The 14,938-nt window shown below is 39.9% G+C and overlaps 1 protein-coding gene across 1 annotated transcript in view; it reads left to right on the plus strand.

Annotated features, from left to right (window-relative positions):
• LOC122875064 (cytosolic carboxypeptidase 4) overlaps nucleotides 1-12,388 on the plus strand; it is a 338,163-nt gene extending 325,775 nt beyond the window's left edge. Inside the window, exon 27 of the mRNA XM_044193824.1 lies at nucleotides 10,095-12,388. Within this exon, the coding sequence (XP_044049759.1) occupies nucleotides 10,095-10,293 (199 nt within the window). The 3' untranslated portion in view covers nucleotides 10,294-12,388. The remainder of the gene's footprint in view (nucleotides 1-10,094) is intronic.
• The last annotated feature ends 2,550 nt before the right edge of the window (nucleotides 12,389-14,938 follow it).

The raw sequence follows: 14,938 nt of genomic DNA on the forward strand, positions 1-14,938 counted from the left end.
GACGCAGCTGTCCAGTGCCTCAGAGCCGTCAGCAGTCCTGCATGGTCCCCAGTGTGTGGACCATCCGACTCCTGCTCCTGGTCTCCAGCAGCCTGGCCGACACCAGTTCCTACGCCGCAGCCATCTCGTGTGCCAGTTGGGCCACAACCTCCATTTCCTGAACCGCTGCTTTCACCATTCTCTGAGCTGCAGCAGCCACCTGAGCTGCAGCTGCAGCAGTCTTCTGAACTCTCTATGCGGCAGCGGCATCCTGAACCTCCTGAGGTGCAGCTGCTTCCTGTTACTGAGCTGATACAATCACCAGTTTATGTGGAGTCACAGCGTCTCCTGACCCCCACGAGCTGCAGCAACATCCAGTTCCTGTTCGGCATCAGCCTCCTGGGTTTCTCTCTCGGAGGCCTCCAGTCCGACCTCCAGAGGGCTTCTGTCTTCGTCCCATGCCCATTTTAAAGGACATTCCATTCACTCAACTTGTACGAACCAGCCGTTGTAATTAATTTAATAACAGTGGCTACTCGGGCACATATCATCATTTCTACTATTATTATTACTGTCAAAAAAACAAACGCACAATAGAGGATCCCAAAGGCCCCAATAATCCCGTTAGGTCACCTTTTAGATACAACCCATGTACTTAATACAATTAAGCTAACCCTTGCACCCCTTCATGGACTAAATCAGCTACAGTGTATCGTTTATCTCTAACAGGATGTGATGGTCAATGGTGTCAAATGCAGCACTAAGATCTAGCAAGAGAAGTACAGAGACAAGTCCATTGACTGATGAAGTTTAAAAGGTCATTTGTAATTTTCACTAGTGCTGTCTCTGTGCTATGATGCACTCTAAATCCTGACTAAAAATCTTCAAATAAACTATTGTTATTTAGAAAGTCAAAATATATATCAGGTTTTACAGTTGGTTCTAAGGTGTTTGAAGATAAATCGGTGAGGGCAGGACGTGATGAATAGATAAAATTTTATTTGTAAAGAAGCTCATAAGTCGTTACTACTGAGGGCTATAGGAATACATGGCTCAATAGAGCTGTGACTCTGTCAGCCTGACTACAGTGCTGAAAAGAAACATGGGGTTGTTTTCATTTTCCTCAATTAATGATGAGTAGTAGGCTGCTCTGGCGCAACGGAGGGCCTTCCTATATGTTTTAAGAATATCTCGCCAGACTAAATGAGATTCTTCCAGATTGACGATTCACGATGTTTGCTTTAATTTGCGGGTTTTGGGGTTATACCATGGAGCTAACCTTCTTTGTTTTATTATCTTTTTTAGAGGGGCGATAGAATCGAGTGTCATTCGCAGTGAGCCTAAAGCACTATCAACAAGATGGTCAAGCACTGAATTAAATGCAGATGGGATCGCTTCCTTAAATTTAGCTACAGCACTATCAGATAGACATCTAGAGTAGGAGTTTTCACCTATTGGCGTATAGTCCAGTAATAGGAGTTCAAAAGTTATTAAATAATGGCCCAATAATGAAGGATTCTGGGAAAGACTATTAAATGTTCAGTTTCAATGCCATATACCAGAACAAGGTCAAGGGTGTGGTTAAAAGAGTGAGTGGGTTCATGTACACTCTGACAAAAGCCAATCTAATAATGAGAAACGCAGTACTAAGGCTATCATTTTCAACATCCACATGAATATTGAAATCACCTACATTGATTACTGTTTTAAGGACTTAACTTTACAAAAACTCAGAGTTCAGGACCAGGAGCGCTGTACACTATAACAAATACAATTGGCTGTCGTGTTTTCCAGGTTGAGTGTGAAAGAACAAGTCTTTTGAATGAGTTATAATTTAGTTTAGATTGATTAATAGTTGATTAATAGGCTTGAGTCAAAGATGACTGCAACTCCATCTCCTTGGCCAGTTCCTCGAGGAATGTGAGTATTAATATGACTGGGCGGAGTGGATTCATTTAGGCTAACATATTCTTCGTGACCCAGCCAGGTTTCAGTAAGACAAAATAAGTCAATATGATACTCTGATATTAAATCTTTCACTAGTACAGCTTGAGATGACAGATCTGATGTTTAAGAGTCCACATCTAATCCTATTTTGTTGTACTATGGCTTCTTCCCATTTAGTTATTCTGCAGTCACTCTGAGACTCTAGTCCCTTACACATGGTCATTCTTTGATATTGTTCATTATTTAATTTAACAGTTTGTTAAAATTCCCATGGTCTCCAATATTGTATTCTCTTTTGATGGGAATGCCTTATCAAAAAGTCTCCCCCCACTATCCCACAAGCAGTTTCTTCTCAACCTCTGGGCGAGGTAGACTTTCTGGATCTTTGGGTGCTTTTGAACCCACCCCAGCTGCGTGCAGATTCACTTGGGTAGAAGATGGATGGAGGACAGTATGATTTTAGGATCCCAGAAACAAACCAAGATTGTCATTGCAATTTGCAGTACCACAAGCAAGATAAGGATCTCTTTACAACACTTTCACACTTCATTGATTAAATTACATCAGTTTAAAATTACTATTTGAGACCTGCTGTTGTTGTTCTGAGCATTATTACGAAGGGACCGGATGGCAGGTCCAACTGGTTATGCGTCTTTTCTTCTGGTTTGTTGACATAGGCATCTATCCACTATTGTTTGAGATTTGTGTGATACCTGGCGCAAACCATGAACGGATTATCTCAATTATCCCCTTTCTCCCCCTTTCCTACATGTGTGAAACTGTGTGCAAGTTAGGCTAACACATAGAGGAAGAACTTGAGATGAGTTAAGCAGGGCGTGTACAGCAACATTGCAATCGAACACGTTGCTTTGAGAATATTTATCTATTAATTAGTAGATTCAGTATCAGTATGTGTGCAGCACACTTTACAATATCCAATTGTGGAGGCAAGAGAATGCTTTTCAATTAGTGGTAACAAGAGCAGAATGTAGAATAGTTTTTCTAGATGATACCGTATAACTAAAATGCATACCTTGACTCATTGAAAGATGGTGGCAAACTGGCTCTCAGCTAAAATACAGGCACGTGCCAGCACCTACAACCCAGCTTGCTAAACTGGTGTTTTAGGATGGAAAGCATGCACCTCCAGTACATTTAATAACGTTAGTTACTTGCAGATTCAGATTATTGATACAAGATATATTCAGCTAAGAAATGATAGTATGATTAAAAATAAAGAGAAAACTTTATAGATTCCCAGGAAGCTGCCCAGCAGTAAATTAAGTAGTTAAAATCAGCTCCGACATTACAGTGACTGAATTTTAATCCACTATTATATTTATTCTGAAATGGGCCATTATGAATAGTGTGTACCTGTGGTACTTTAAGTGTTTTCATGCTAGTACTGTTGTACTTTTACTTAAGTCAAGTTTTGACATTCTTCCACTTCCATCGGTATCACTAGTGTCTCACAATCATGTGCAATTAATATCAAAGTCAAACAATGGTCGCATTGTAAACCGATCTGGAGCAGCTGACATGCATTGGGCAGCACAAGTGTTCAGAATGACACAAACAAAGTCTATTATAATACCTGTGATGGTTTGCCAACAGACTGGCATCCCCTGCATTACAGGAGGCAGTTTAGAAGAATAGAGAGCCATCAGGTGGTAATAAGAGCCCTGTTTCCGAACCAAGAAGCCCCTGATGAAACCATTTGTCTCAGAAAAAACAGATCATTGTCTAGTGCTGATTTGAGAGCAGCGTTCAAGGCTCTGAATGCAAATGTCATGGGTTCAGTTCATTGAAGGGGTTCAGATGCAAAGCTTGCAGAGGAAGCACATCTTATTAGCTTCTCTGCACTGGCTCCCTGTAAAATCCAGAATAGAATTTAAAATCCTTCTCCTCACCTACAAAGCTCTTAATGGTCAGGCACCATCCTATCTTAAAGATATCATAATACCTTATTACCCAACTTGAACACTGCGCTCCCAGAATGCAGGGTTACTTGTGGTTCCTAGAATCTCCAAAAGTAGAATGGGAGCCAGAGCCTTCAATTATCAAACTCCTCTCCTGTGGAATCAGATTCCAGTTTAGGTTCGGAAGGCAGACACCATCTCCACATTTAAGAGTAGGCTTAAGACTTTCCTGTTTGATAAAGCTTATTGTTAGGGTTGGCTTGGGTGAGTCTTGAACCATCCCTTAGTTATGCTGCTATAGGCCTAGACTGCAGGGAGACTTCCCATGATGCACCTCTTTCCTCTCTCCTCCTCTCCCTCTCCGTCTGTATGCATTTTTATCCTATTAATGCATGTTACTAACTCGACATCTTCTCTCTCCCATAGTTCTGTGCCTTCTCGTTTCTCTCCTCTCTCTTTCTGTCACTTTCAGCAGGTATTTCTGCCTCCAGAGCTGCAGAGTCTGGATCTGTGGTTGTGGGCCACTTACTGCCCCTGTGTTCCTGCTCGACAACTGCTACTACAGTTGTTGTTATTGGCTCTGTTACTAACACTGACATTATTATTCCCATAGCTGTCATTCCTGTTATTATTAATTCATTAATATTAACACTATTACATTTCTATTTTAAAAATTCTAGGTGGTATTTGCATTGTGCCATAAAAAGTGCAATGAGATAACTTCTGTTATGAATTGGCACTATATAAATAAAATTGATTTGAATCTCTGCTTTGGTATGTTGAGGAGGCCCAAACTCTGGAGGAGGAGACGACCATTTTTCCAAAACCACCAGTTAGGTGACCCAAGACTGACAGCTTGGCAAGCAATGCTCTGACCTCTTCCAGTCAAATTATTTCAGGGGGAGAATAGTCACATGTTGACATGCCCTCTCAGAAGCAACATGCCTCCATCAGGCCAAAAAGTCTCTCTTTTTACCTCTGAGTCATATTTTTCTTTAGGAACAATACCAATTATCAGGTAGTGCTTATGCTGAACACAACCACACCACTGTACAAAATTTAGAGTCATGAGTCTGTGAGGCCAAATTAGAATTAACAAGGTCAGAATGTAATTGCAGCTAGAACAATCGCATTCACAGCTTCCAGATCTTGAATAAAGCACCATTCTCCAGGTTTGTTAGCTTTAGAGATTTAAATGTATTACTTGCTAGAGGACGGTGTCTTAACACCTTCTTCTAGAAGAGGATCAATAACAGATTCAAAGCCAGTTTTGTTTATTATTTATTTATTTATTTTATGTATCTGATATTCTGATAAGTGTGACAAAACTATTTGGTTTCAAAGTTATTTTGTGTTGAGGAGTTAAATTCCAAAGTCAACACTGTTTTTTGCAAAGCCTATTAAGAAAGAGGGACATCTGCTAACTCTAGGGGAGGCCTTAAATTCAGTTTAGAGCTGGTAACACTTTTCAAAAGAAGTGATTAAAGGCTCACTGTGAGGCAAACTTGCAGTTATTCTGTGTCTGAGTTGTAATGTAAACATCCCAAGGTGTGTTATCAGACAGCCTGCACCATCAGTTCCAGTTCACAGGGTGAAATGTATCAGGAAGCGCCAAATATTCCATCAGAAATAGCGTAACTCATAATCAATCGAATTACACAAAGCATCTCTACTAGAGGTTCATTTAAGAAGTTAGAAACAAAATTATAGCTCAATGGAATAGGTTTTGCTCTCTGCCCAATAGTCTTTGATACATGTTCTATCAATGGAACTTCAACAAGTATGCAAACTTTACACATTTACCAACTGTAGAAATAATAACTATACTGCCTACCAACATTGTAACTCAGGTGAATTAGACAATATTACTTTTGCTAGCAACACAGAAGTAATACTGATTTTTGCTTGACATCACTATGTATTATGATTTCTGTACAGGTTAGGCCTGGTGTGAGAGAAGCTGGTTATTGTGGTGCAGTTATCTGCAACATTTCAGACCATTTGCTTTACATATGTACCTCTGCGTAAAAATCATTCCTGACCCTACAGTCTCTTTTCCAATGTCCAGTTCTTCCATATCTATGACACGTATCTCTTCTCCTGTCCCTGGATGTGTGTGCATATGTTTTCCGTTGAGCACCTCTCTGAGAGGTTCTAACTCTCCTCCGAAACCCACCGCTGGTCTCTAAGACTTCAAGTGTATGGCTTGGCCTCTGAAAATGTCTTTATCTGCAAAGCAAAATCATTGATTTCAAGGATAGTTGCTATACTAGGCATTAAAAATTCATTAGAGTTTGCACTGGTAGTGGTTCACATTGCTCCATTTTTATGCCTGCATTTGACTCCCACACTTCCTGGAATCTTTTGATAAACTGTGATTCTTCTGGTCTTTGGAAACATGCAATGAAAACACTAAAATCAGCTGTCTATCAGTAGTATGACGTCTTATTTTCATCATCTCTGCAACTCTAGTTTGCAATTCAGTCTCCATCAATAGCATATGACATACAATTACATGTTTAGCACTTTGTTCTATGACATCCCTTAACTGATCAGACATCCACACACGGTGTTTGATCATACTTGAGGTGTTTCTGCAACTTGATTGGAGTCAACTTGTGGTAAATTCATTGATTGGACATGATTTGGAAAGGCACGCACCGGTCTATATAAGGTCCCACAGTTTACAGTGCATGTCAGAGCACAAACCAAGCCATAAAGTCCAAGAAATTGTCTTTAGACCTCCGAGACAGGATTGTCTTGAGGCACACATCTGGGGAAGGGTACAGAAACATTTCTGCAGAACTGAAGGTCCCAATGAGCACAGTGGCCTCCATCATCCGTAAATGGAAGAAGTTTGGAACCACCAGGACTCTTCCTAGAGCTGGCCGCCCAGACAGACTGAGCAATCGGGGAAAAGGGCCTTAGTCAGGGAGGTGACCAGGAACGTGATGGTCACTCTGACAGAGCTCCAGCATATCTCTGTGGAGAGAGGAGAACCTTCGAGAAGAACAACCATCTCTGCAGCACTCCACCAACCAGGCCTGTATGGTGGAGTGGCCAGACAGAAGCCGCTCCTCAGTAAAAGGCACATGACAGCCCACCTGGAGTTTGCCAAAAGGCACCTGAAGGACTCTCAGACCATGAGAAACTAAATTCTCTGGTCTGATGAAACTAAGATTGAACTCTTTGGCCTGAATGGCAAGCGTCATGTCTGGAGGAAATCAGGCACCTCTCATCACCTGGACAATACCTGTGAATGTCCTTGCGTGGCCCAGCCAGAGCTGAGACTTGAACCCGACTGAACATCTCTGGAGAAACCTGAAAATGGCTGTGCACCGACGCTCCCCATCCAACCTGAAGGAGCTCATGAGGTCCTGCAAAGAAGAATGGGAGAAACCAGGAAATAGGTGTGCCAAGTGTGTAGCATCATACTCAAAAAGATTTGAGGCTGTAATTGGTGCCAAAGGTGCTTCAACAAAGTATTGAGCAAAGGCTGTGAATACTTAAGTACATGTGATTTTCTTTCGTTTTATATTTTTAATTAATTTGCAAAGATTTCAAGCAAACTTCTTTCACATTGTCATTATGGGTATTGTTTGTAGAATTTTGAGGAAAATAATGAATTTAATCCGTTTTGGAATAAGGCAGTAATATAACAAAATGTGGAAAAAGTGAAGCGCTGTGAATACTTTCCGGATGCACTGTAACTAGATTAATTTTTAGCCTCTGTTGTGGAGTGATTATTACCCATATTTACAGCATGCACATTAAAACATTAAACACACACATTTAATAAATACTGCTGCAGCATCAAAAGTTTTACTCTAATAAGGATAAACTTGGATGGAGGCTGTGAACCATCTCAGAATGTAACATATGCTTTTGACTTTTACCTGTGTCCATCCTGGATAGAGTACTGAACTATTTTATGCCAAGATAAATATACATACTCTTCTTTGTTTTGCAATAATAACAGCGAGAATAGAATACCTGACTGAATTAGTGCATTGTTTACTTTCTGTCTCTCCCTAAGTATTCCCTTACTCTTTGCTGTATGTGTTTAGGAGTGTTTGGGCTTTTACATTATTTCTGCTTTTGAATCTTAGAATACAGAAGCCTTCTTTTACTTACAAATGGTGAACGATGAAAAAAATGAGGCACTCTCCTATGTTCCTGAAAATGGTTAGACTAAAGGCAGCATCAATGACAAAAGACAACACTGACAATCGCACACAAACACAGTTTACCCACCTTTTTTCAAATGCAACATGGGTTTACTCACCTTTTTTATGAGTTTACCGTTAACACTGGACAAAATGGCCAGCGGACATTTATATTTTACCCACCTTTTTATTTTACCACTGCACCCCTCTAATTTTGTCCAATTACTGTTAATATCTCAGGCTAATTTGCTGCCCCACTCTCTCCCTCGTCCCACACAACAACAGACTAACCTAGAATAGTAGCATGTTCTCGATCCAACCCTGCTTCACCACAGCTGGCTCAGATGGGATTTTATGAGCCATGCAGTTACATTCATCTGTGAGGAACAAAATCTCATAATGTGTCATTACTCATCTAACTATAAGATTGAGTAGGGCCTATACAAAATTAGGATTATTTTATGTTTTCAATTTTTATCCTGTATTGTTACCATAAGTCAGGTTAGGTGGTGTAGAAATGCAGAAAATTTGTTTTAAATTCCTTTTTTTTTTCTTGGGGAGACACCCAGACCCCCCTCCAACTTAAAACATATCCAGGTGCCCATGGTTACAGATATTGGTGAGATATAGCTGAGGATCAAAGTGTTCAACCATAATGTTGAGGAACTTGTATTGCTTGGATTGTTGGATTGAGACCTCTTCCTGCTCATGGACCCGCACTGTTCACTTTCTTGTCTCAATTCATGAGCTGTATTACAATCAGTAAAATAGTACTGTCTTAATGAAGTTGCTCATTGTGTCAGGCTAAAGGTATCTTACCAAGTGGAGGTGTCTGTATATCTCTCAAATATCTCAAGTGGTACCTTCAACATGTTCGGGCAGGTTTTTATGACCGATGTTGCCTCCAGAAAAATTTTAAGTGAAATGGTCACACTACAACAGTCCGGTGGCAGTAAACTGTTTAACCTTCCATAAACACTGCTCCTCCTGGTGGATAGATAAAGCATTTCAACATTGCTACTTTGGGGTGTAATCAGAATCAGAAATACTTTATTGATCCTCGAGGGGAAACTCTTTCATTACAGTTTCCCCTCGGGGATCAATAAAGTGATTCTGCTAACACCCCCAAGTACCAATGTTGCAATGCTTTAGGAGGCAGTGCTGCATTCACTCTGACATCAAGGGGGATCAAATACCAACCAAGGGCACAACAGGGACCCAGTGGGGATCAGCCAGGGATTCTATATTTAAAAAAAAAACTAATGGCATCTACACTTAATCAGGAAAGCAGGAGATGTTTCTCCATGTAAATAATATAGAAAAAGAGCTGTATACTCTTTTCTGTCAGGTGGAAACACCTCCAGTTACTCAGAGCTACCAGAACTTCACGATGATCAACACAAGTCCAGTCAGAGCTCTGAGGACAAGCTAGGTGCAAAACAAACACTCCAAAAGTATACACAGATTATATATGAATATTTATTCCTGTAACCTTAATTATAGACGTGCAATTGACTAACTCTTGAAACTGAAGACACTGGCTTTTTAAACATTTTTTTAAAGTAGTAGTAGTAGTTTTTGTGTAGTAAAAACTAAAAGCAATGTCAACAGAAAAAAATATTTCAACAAAACAGTTACAGTATATGTGGTCTGTTTAAGTCCAACCCCAATCCAACAACGTCACAACCACAGTTTAGTTAGCTAGCCATTAGACCCTCGTCATAGCAGACATTTGGATGTCACAGGAGGAAAAGCACAGGTGTTCCTAATAACATTAACAATGGAGTGTCCCAGTAAGCTGTGACAGTGATCCAGCATGAACAATACCAGGACCCTGAAACTGAAGCAGCTGAATAGAATTCAGACATCATTCATTTTATTATTTACACCTGTCAATATTGAAAACATGAAATATTCAAAACATCATTTTTGCAAATGTTTTTTTTTTTGAGGAAGGAACTGCATTCACCATGTTTGTTGGACCTCAAGGACACAGAGCGTTTTGGTGATCAACACGTCACGTAACATAACTCTCTTCTCTTCTCTTCTCTTCTCTTCTCTTCTCTTCTCTTCTCTCATATAGCTGTTTTGAAGATGATGAGCCTCCATGTGTCGAGGAGATTGAGTATTCCACAGACTGTCCTGCACTTACAAGCACTGATCTGGATTCCGATGTCAACAGCAACATGGCCAATGCTGACGAAGAGGAGGAGGGTGATGAAGGACACGGGAGCAAAATATCTGCGAGGCAGTGCTGGCCAATCGCCACAGTCAAGCATTAAGACCCACATGTTGCCTCACTTGATCAGACAGGCGTCCATCGAGACACTCAGTGGGAAAAGCAACACATGTAATGGTGTGAGCATCGCCAATGAACAAATGAGTTAAAGGAATATTTCAAGATTTTGGTTTGTTACTAGAGATAGAGATGAGACTGTCAGTTTTTCTCTAAAAGGTCTTCTAAGCATTGTAGGCTTTCCTCCTGGGTAATACCTGGGTAAATGATAACCCAACCCTTGAAGTTTAGTTTGTGTTTAACGTATCATTTCTTTCAAGCCTCACCACAAGCTTGTTGTTGAAGATAAAAGGTACCAATACATAAAACTTAAGTGATCCTTAAATAAAATTTAATTTCAATATATTACTAAATAAAGTAACACTTTATTGTAACCCTCACTATTTAGGGTTCCAAGCTTGAGTGGGCTGGGTACCACAAATGCAACTCATCGTGGTGCCCTATTGAAATAGCTCAGATTATTATTTTTATTATTATTAATTATTATTATTAATTATTTTAATATTTTTTTCCCCATTGGTAAAAGTGGTACTGCAGCCCACACTGTAAGAGTTATGTGAGTGAAATTCACCGGGGAGGTACTGGTGCACACACCTCAGACACCAAAAGCCATGAGTCCGATCTGCACCAAATTTTGCTTGTGGAATCTTTGGACCCTCATGATCCAAAGTTATCAAAAGAATTTTGATACTCCAAAAAATGCGCAAGTTATAAAGGAACGACTTCCTGTAGGTTGCAGTGAAACAGGAAGTGATGTCATATCTCCATTAAGGTTTGTCCAATTAACACGAAACTTGGGCCAGTACTCCCCATGCCCCACATTGTGGATTGGCCACTAGGTAGTGTTACAAATGCAAAAAGTTTATATCTTGTAATCGGCTGCATGGATTCGTATGAAATTGATCTAGGGTCATGACTCAGTTGATGACTAAAATTTGGTAATTAATTAAAGTGGGCGTGGCTTATTACAACAAATGTAAATTTCTAGTAAATTTCACATTCCAAACTTTAAAAAAAATCTCAATCAGCCGTACATCCTACAGAGCTGAATTTTTACAGCACATCCACTGACAAGTTTCCTCACTGCAACCTATGATCAAATAAGAAGTCCATCACTTTTAAGATATGAACAAATCTACACATAGGTCAGTCCGATTAACATAAACTTGGCTCAGGGGGCTGCATGTTGCGACTTGTACCGGGGGCTTGGCCCATGTTAATACCTGCTTGCAGGTCTAATTAGCATTTATGAGTATATAAACATTTAATAAATGGGATATATCAATGTGTTTGTAAGCAGATATAAAAAACATTTTAAGTGTTTAGTAAAGTACATTATTTATCAACATTTTCAATAAATTCTATATATTGTAAAACTGTGTTTTACTAAATGATCTATTTATTCAACAGCCTCTGAGTATGGGTGTCCAAAAGAGGAGTTATAGTTGTTAACAAATACATTAATAAACACTTAGATCTTCCTACAATTATATAATGGTTGGTAAGAAATGTATTAGAATTTGTTACATGTTCATGTACTGATTATAAAGGATAAACAGGGGGACTTAAACTGAAATGTGACCTTAAATACAGGTTTTACAGAAATAAATTTGGAGGGTGTTGAGAGGTCCAGCTGAAGGAAATATGGCCGAGCCTCAACCCTTGAATTCCCCACGTAACTTTGATACACAATTAAGAGCGATAATTAAACAATGAACACAAAAAAAGAATTAAATAACTTTGTTTCCATCTCAGACAGTTTGCACTTTGCTGACAGCTGCACCCACAACAGCGGCAGGCCATACTTGACCACAGCATCCTGTCCAACATATAGCAGCACCAGTGTGACCTATGCTAATGGTTGCACTAACATCGTGTTATTTTCTACTGTGCAATGTCCCCAGGTTGTGACCAACATCGTCTTTTTCAGCCTTATGGATGTTTAAAAATAGTGATTACTTATTAGAGACAAGCTTTTTAAGCAATTTTAAGTAACTTGTAATTTTTAGAAAGGGTGGCCCAACCAGTTATTAGGTTTAGGAAGCCTTTTTCACACAGGGCCATGTAGGTTTGGATTTTGATTTCCCTCAATAATAACAACCTTCATGTAAAAACTGCATTTTGTGTTTACTTGTGTCATCTTTGAATAATATTTAATTTTGTTTGATGATCTGAAACATTTAAGTGTGACAAACATGCAAAAAAAAAAAAGAAATCAGGAAGGGGGCAAACACTTTTTCACACCACTATAGCTTTGGCGAATGTGATGATAGAGTGTAAATCAGAATCAGAAATACTTTATTGATCCCCGAGGGGAAAATCTTTTGCTACAGCAGCTCACTATCACGTCAGTGCACACAGAAATAGAAGTACTAAGCAAAAAAAAATATAATACACTATAATACAGGTAAGAAAATAAATTAAGTACCAAGTGGGTATAAGTATAAAATAACATAAGTGTGAAGTACAAAGTGGGTTTACCGGTTGATGATAATAATACGGTATAAGGTAATAGTGCATGAACTGCCAAGTTAAGTGTAGCTTATTAAGATAATAATGAGACAGAGGATCTTGCACAGCAGTAATAGGGGTATGAATAAATATCAATATCAATAAATAGGGATTTTTAAACTGAAAAGAGTATATTGCACAGGAGTATTAACACAGAATATTGCACAATTATGTCAAGTATTGCAGAGATGTAATGATCAATGTCCAGTTTAATGACTTAGGGTCATGCAGAAACTTAGAGGGAGGAGTTAAAGAGTTTGATGGCCACAGGCAGGAAGGACTTCCTGTGGCGCTCTGTGGTGCTTTTTTGGGGGGATGAGTCTTACGCTGAAGGTACTCCTTTGTTTGACCAGCATGTCATGGAGCGGGTGGGAGACACTGTCCAAGATGGCATGTAGTTTGGCCAGCATCCTCCTCTCTGACACCACCGCCAGAGAGTCCAACTCCACCCCCACAATGTCACTGGCCTTACGGATCAGTTTGTTGAGTCTGTTAGCGTCCGCTACCCTCAACCTGCTGCCCCAGCATGCAACAGCATACAGGATAGCACTGGCCACTACAGACTCATAAAACATCTTCAGCATTGTCTGGCAGATATTGAAGGACCTCAGCCTCCTCAGAAAATAGAGGTGGTTCTGGCCCTTCCTGTAAACAGCTTGAGTGTTCTTAACCCAGTCCAGTTTATTGTCCATATGTACTCCCAGGTACTTGTAATCATCTACAAGTGTGAGTGTGAAGAGGGCCGTTAGCCTGATAGCCAGTTGAGGGGGGAATAGGACTCTCCCAGGAAGATGGGAATCTTTGAATCTGCCCAAGCAGAAGATTACTGGTCAGCATTGAAAGTGGCCCTACGGGAAATCCACTTGAAAAGACTGGTGATCATAAACCCACTGCTGGGGTTTATCCTGAAGGTCATTCCCCAATAACCTCAATTAGGGTCCTTTTAACCACCCTACATTGTAACTCTCCAAAAATAACAGTGCAAATAAACATCTTAGTGAAAAATCCACAAAAAAGGACTGCTAGAGAATCTCAACACCCTCTTCTTTCTCTTTCCTAAATCCTATAAATGCTTTATCAATTGAACCAGTGTTAGCGATATTACAAGGTTCTATTCATTCAGCTGTAGCTTCCCTTTTGTCATTTATTTAGCTACATAATGGTCACATGTTGTGCCTGCTCGCTGGAGCAAGCTGACATTGAGTGTGGGAGCGTTGTGTTGTCTGATCCGCCGCGATCAAGAGAGACAAATGTGTGCATGATGTAGTTAGAGACAACGCTTTTATCAAAGCGCTATACCTTTGCATTATTCTGTTTAATGTGAGCGCTGTCTCGCCAATGTAACAGTTTCTGTAAGCAGCGCCACTGGATTACATGAATGAGACTGTCTGTATTCAGGCACTTTATATTACTTTCCTTGTGTATGGGACCTTTATAAACCTTAAGCTAATTAAGCTAACGCTAGGCTAACACCTATAGGCATTTCAATTCAATTCACTTCAATTTTATTTATATAGCGGCAATTAATAACAAAAGTTATTCATTGCACTTTTCCTATAGAGCAGGTTTAGAATGTACTCTTTATAATATTTTTTACAGACACCCAACAAATCCCACCATGAGCAAGCATTTGGCGACAGTGGCAAGAAAAAACTTCCTTTAAGAGGCAGAAACCTTGGACAGAACCAGACTCGATGGTGGGCAGCCATCCGCTGCTGCTGTGTTAGGTTTTGAGAGAGAGAGATAAGGAGAGGGAGAGGTTTAGAGAGAGAGAGGTTTTGGGGGAGAGGGAGGCACAATGCAAATACCACCTAGAATGTTTTAAAAATGAGAAATGTAATTGTAGTGTTAATATTAATACATTAATAATAATAGGAATGAAAGCTATAGGATTAGTAATGACAGTATTAGTAACAAAGCCAATAACAACATCTGTAGTAGCAGTTGTCGAGCAGGAACATGGGGGCAACAGGTGGCCCACAACCACAGATCCAGTCTCTCTACCTGCAGAAAGCGAAAGAAGGAGAGAGGAGAAAAACGAGAAAGCACACAACTACAGGAGAGAGAAGACGTCAAGTTAGTATCATGCAGTAATGGGATAAAAATGCATAAAAATGAAG

Source organism: Siniperca chuatsi, linkage group LG4 (genome assembly GCF_020085105.1).
Source record: "Siniperca chuatsi isolate FFG_IHB_CAS linkage group LG4, ASM2008510v1, whole genome shotgun sequence".
Lineage (NCBI taxonomy): Eukaryota > Metazoa > Chordata > Actinopteri > Centrarchiformes > Sinipercidae > Siniperca > Siniperca chuatsi.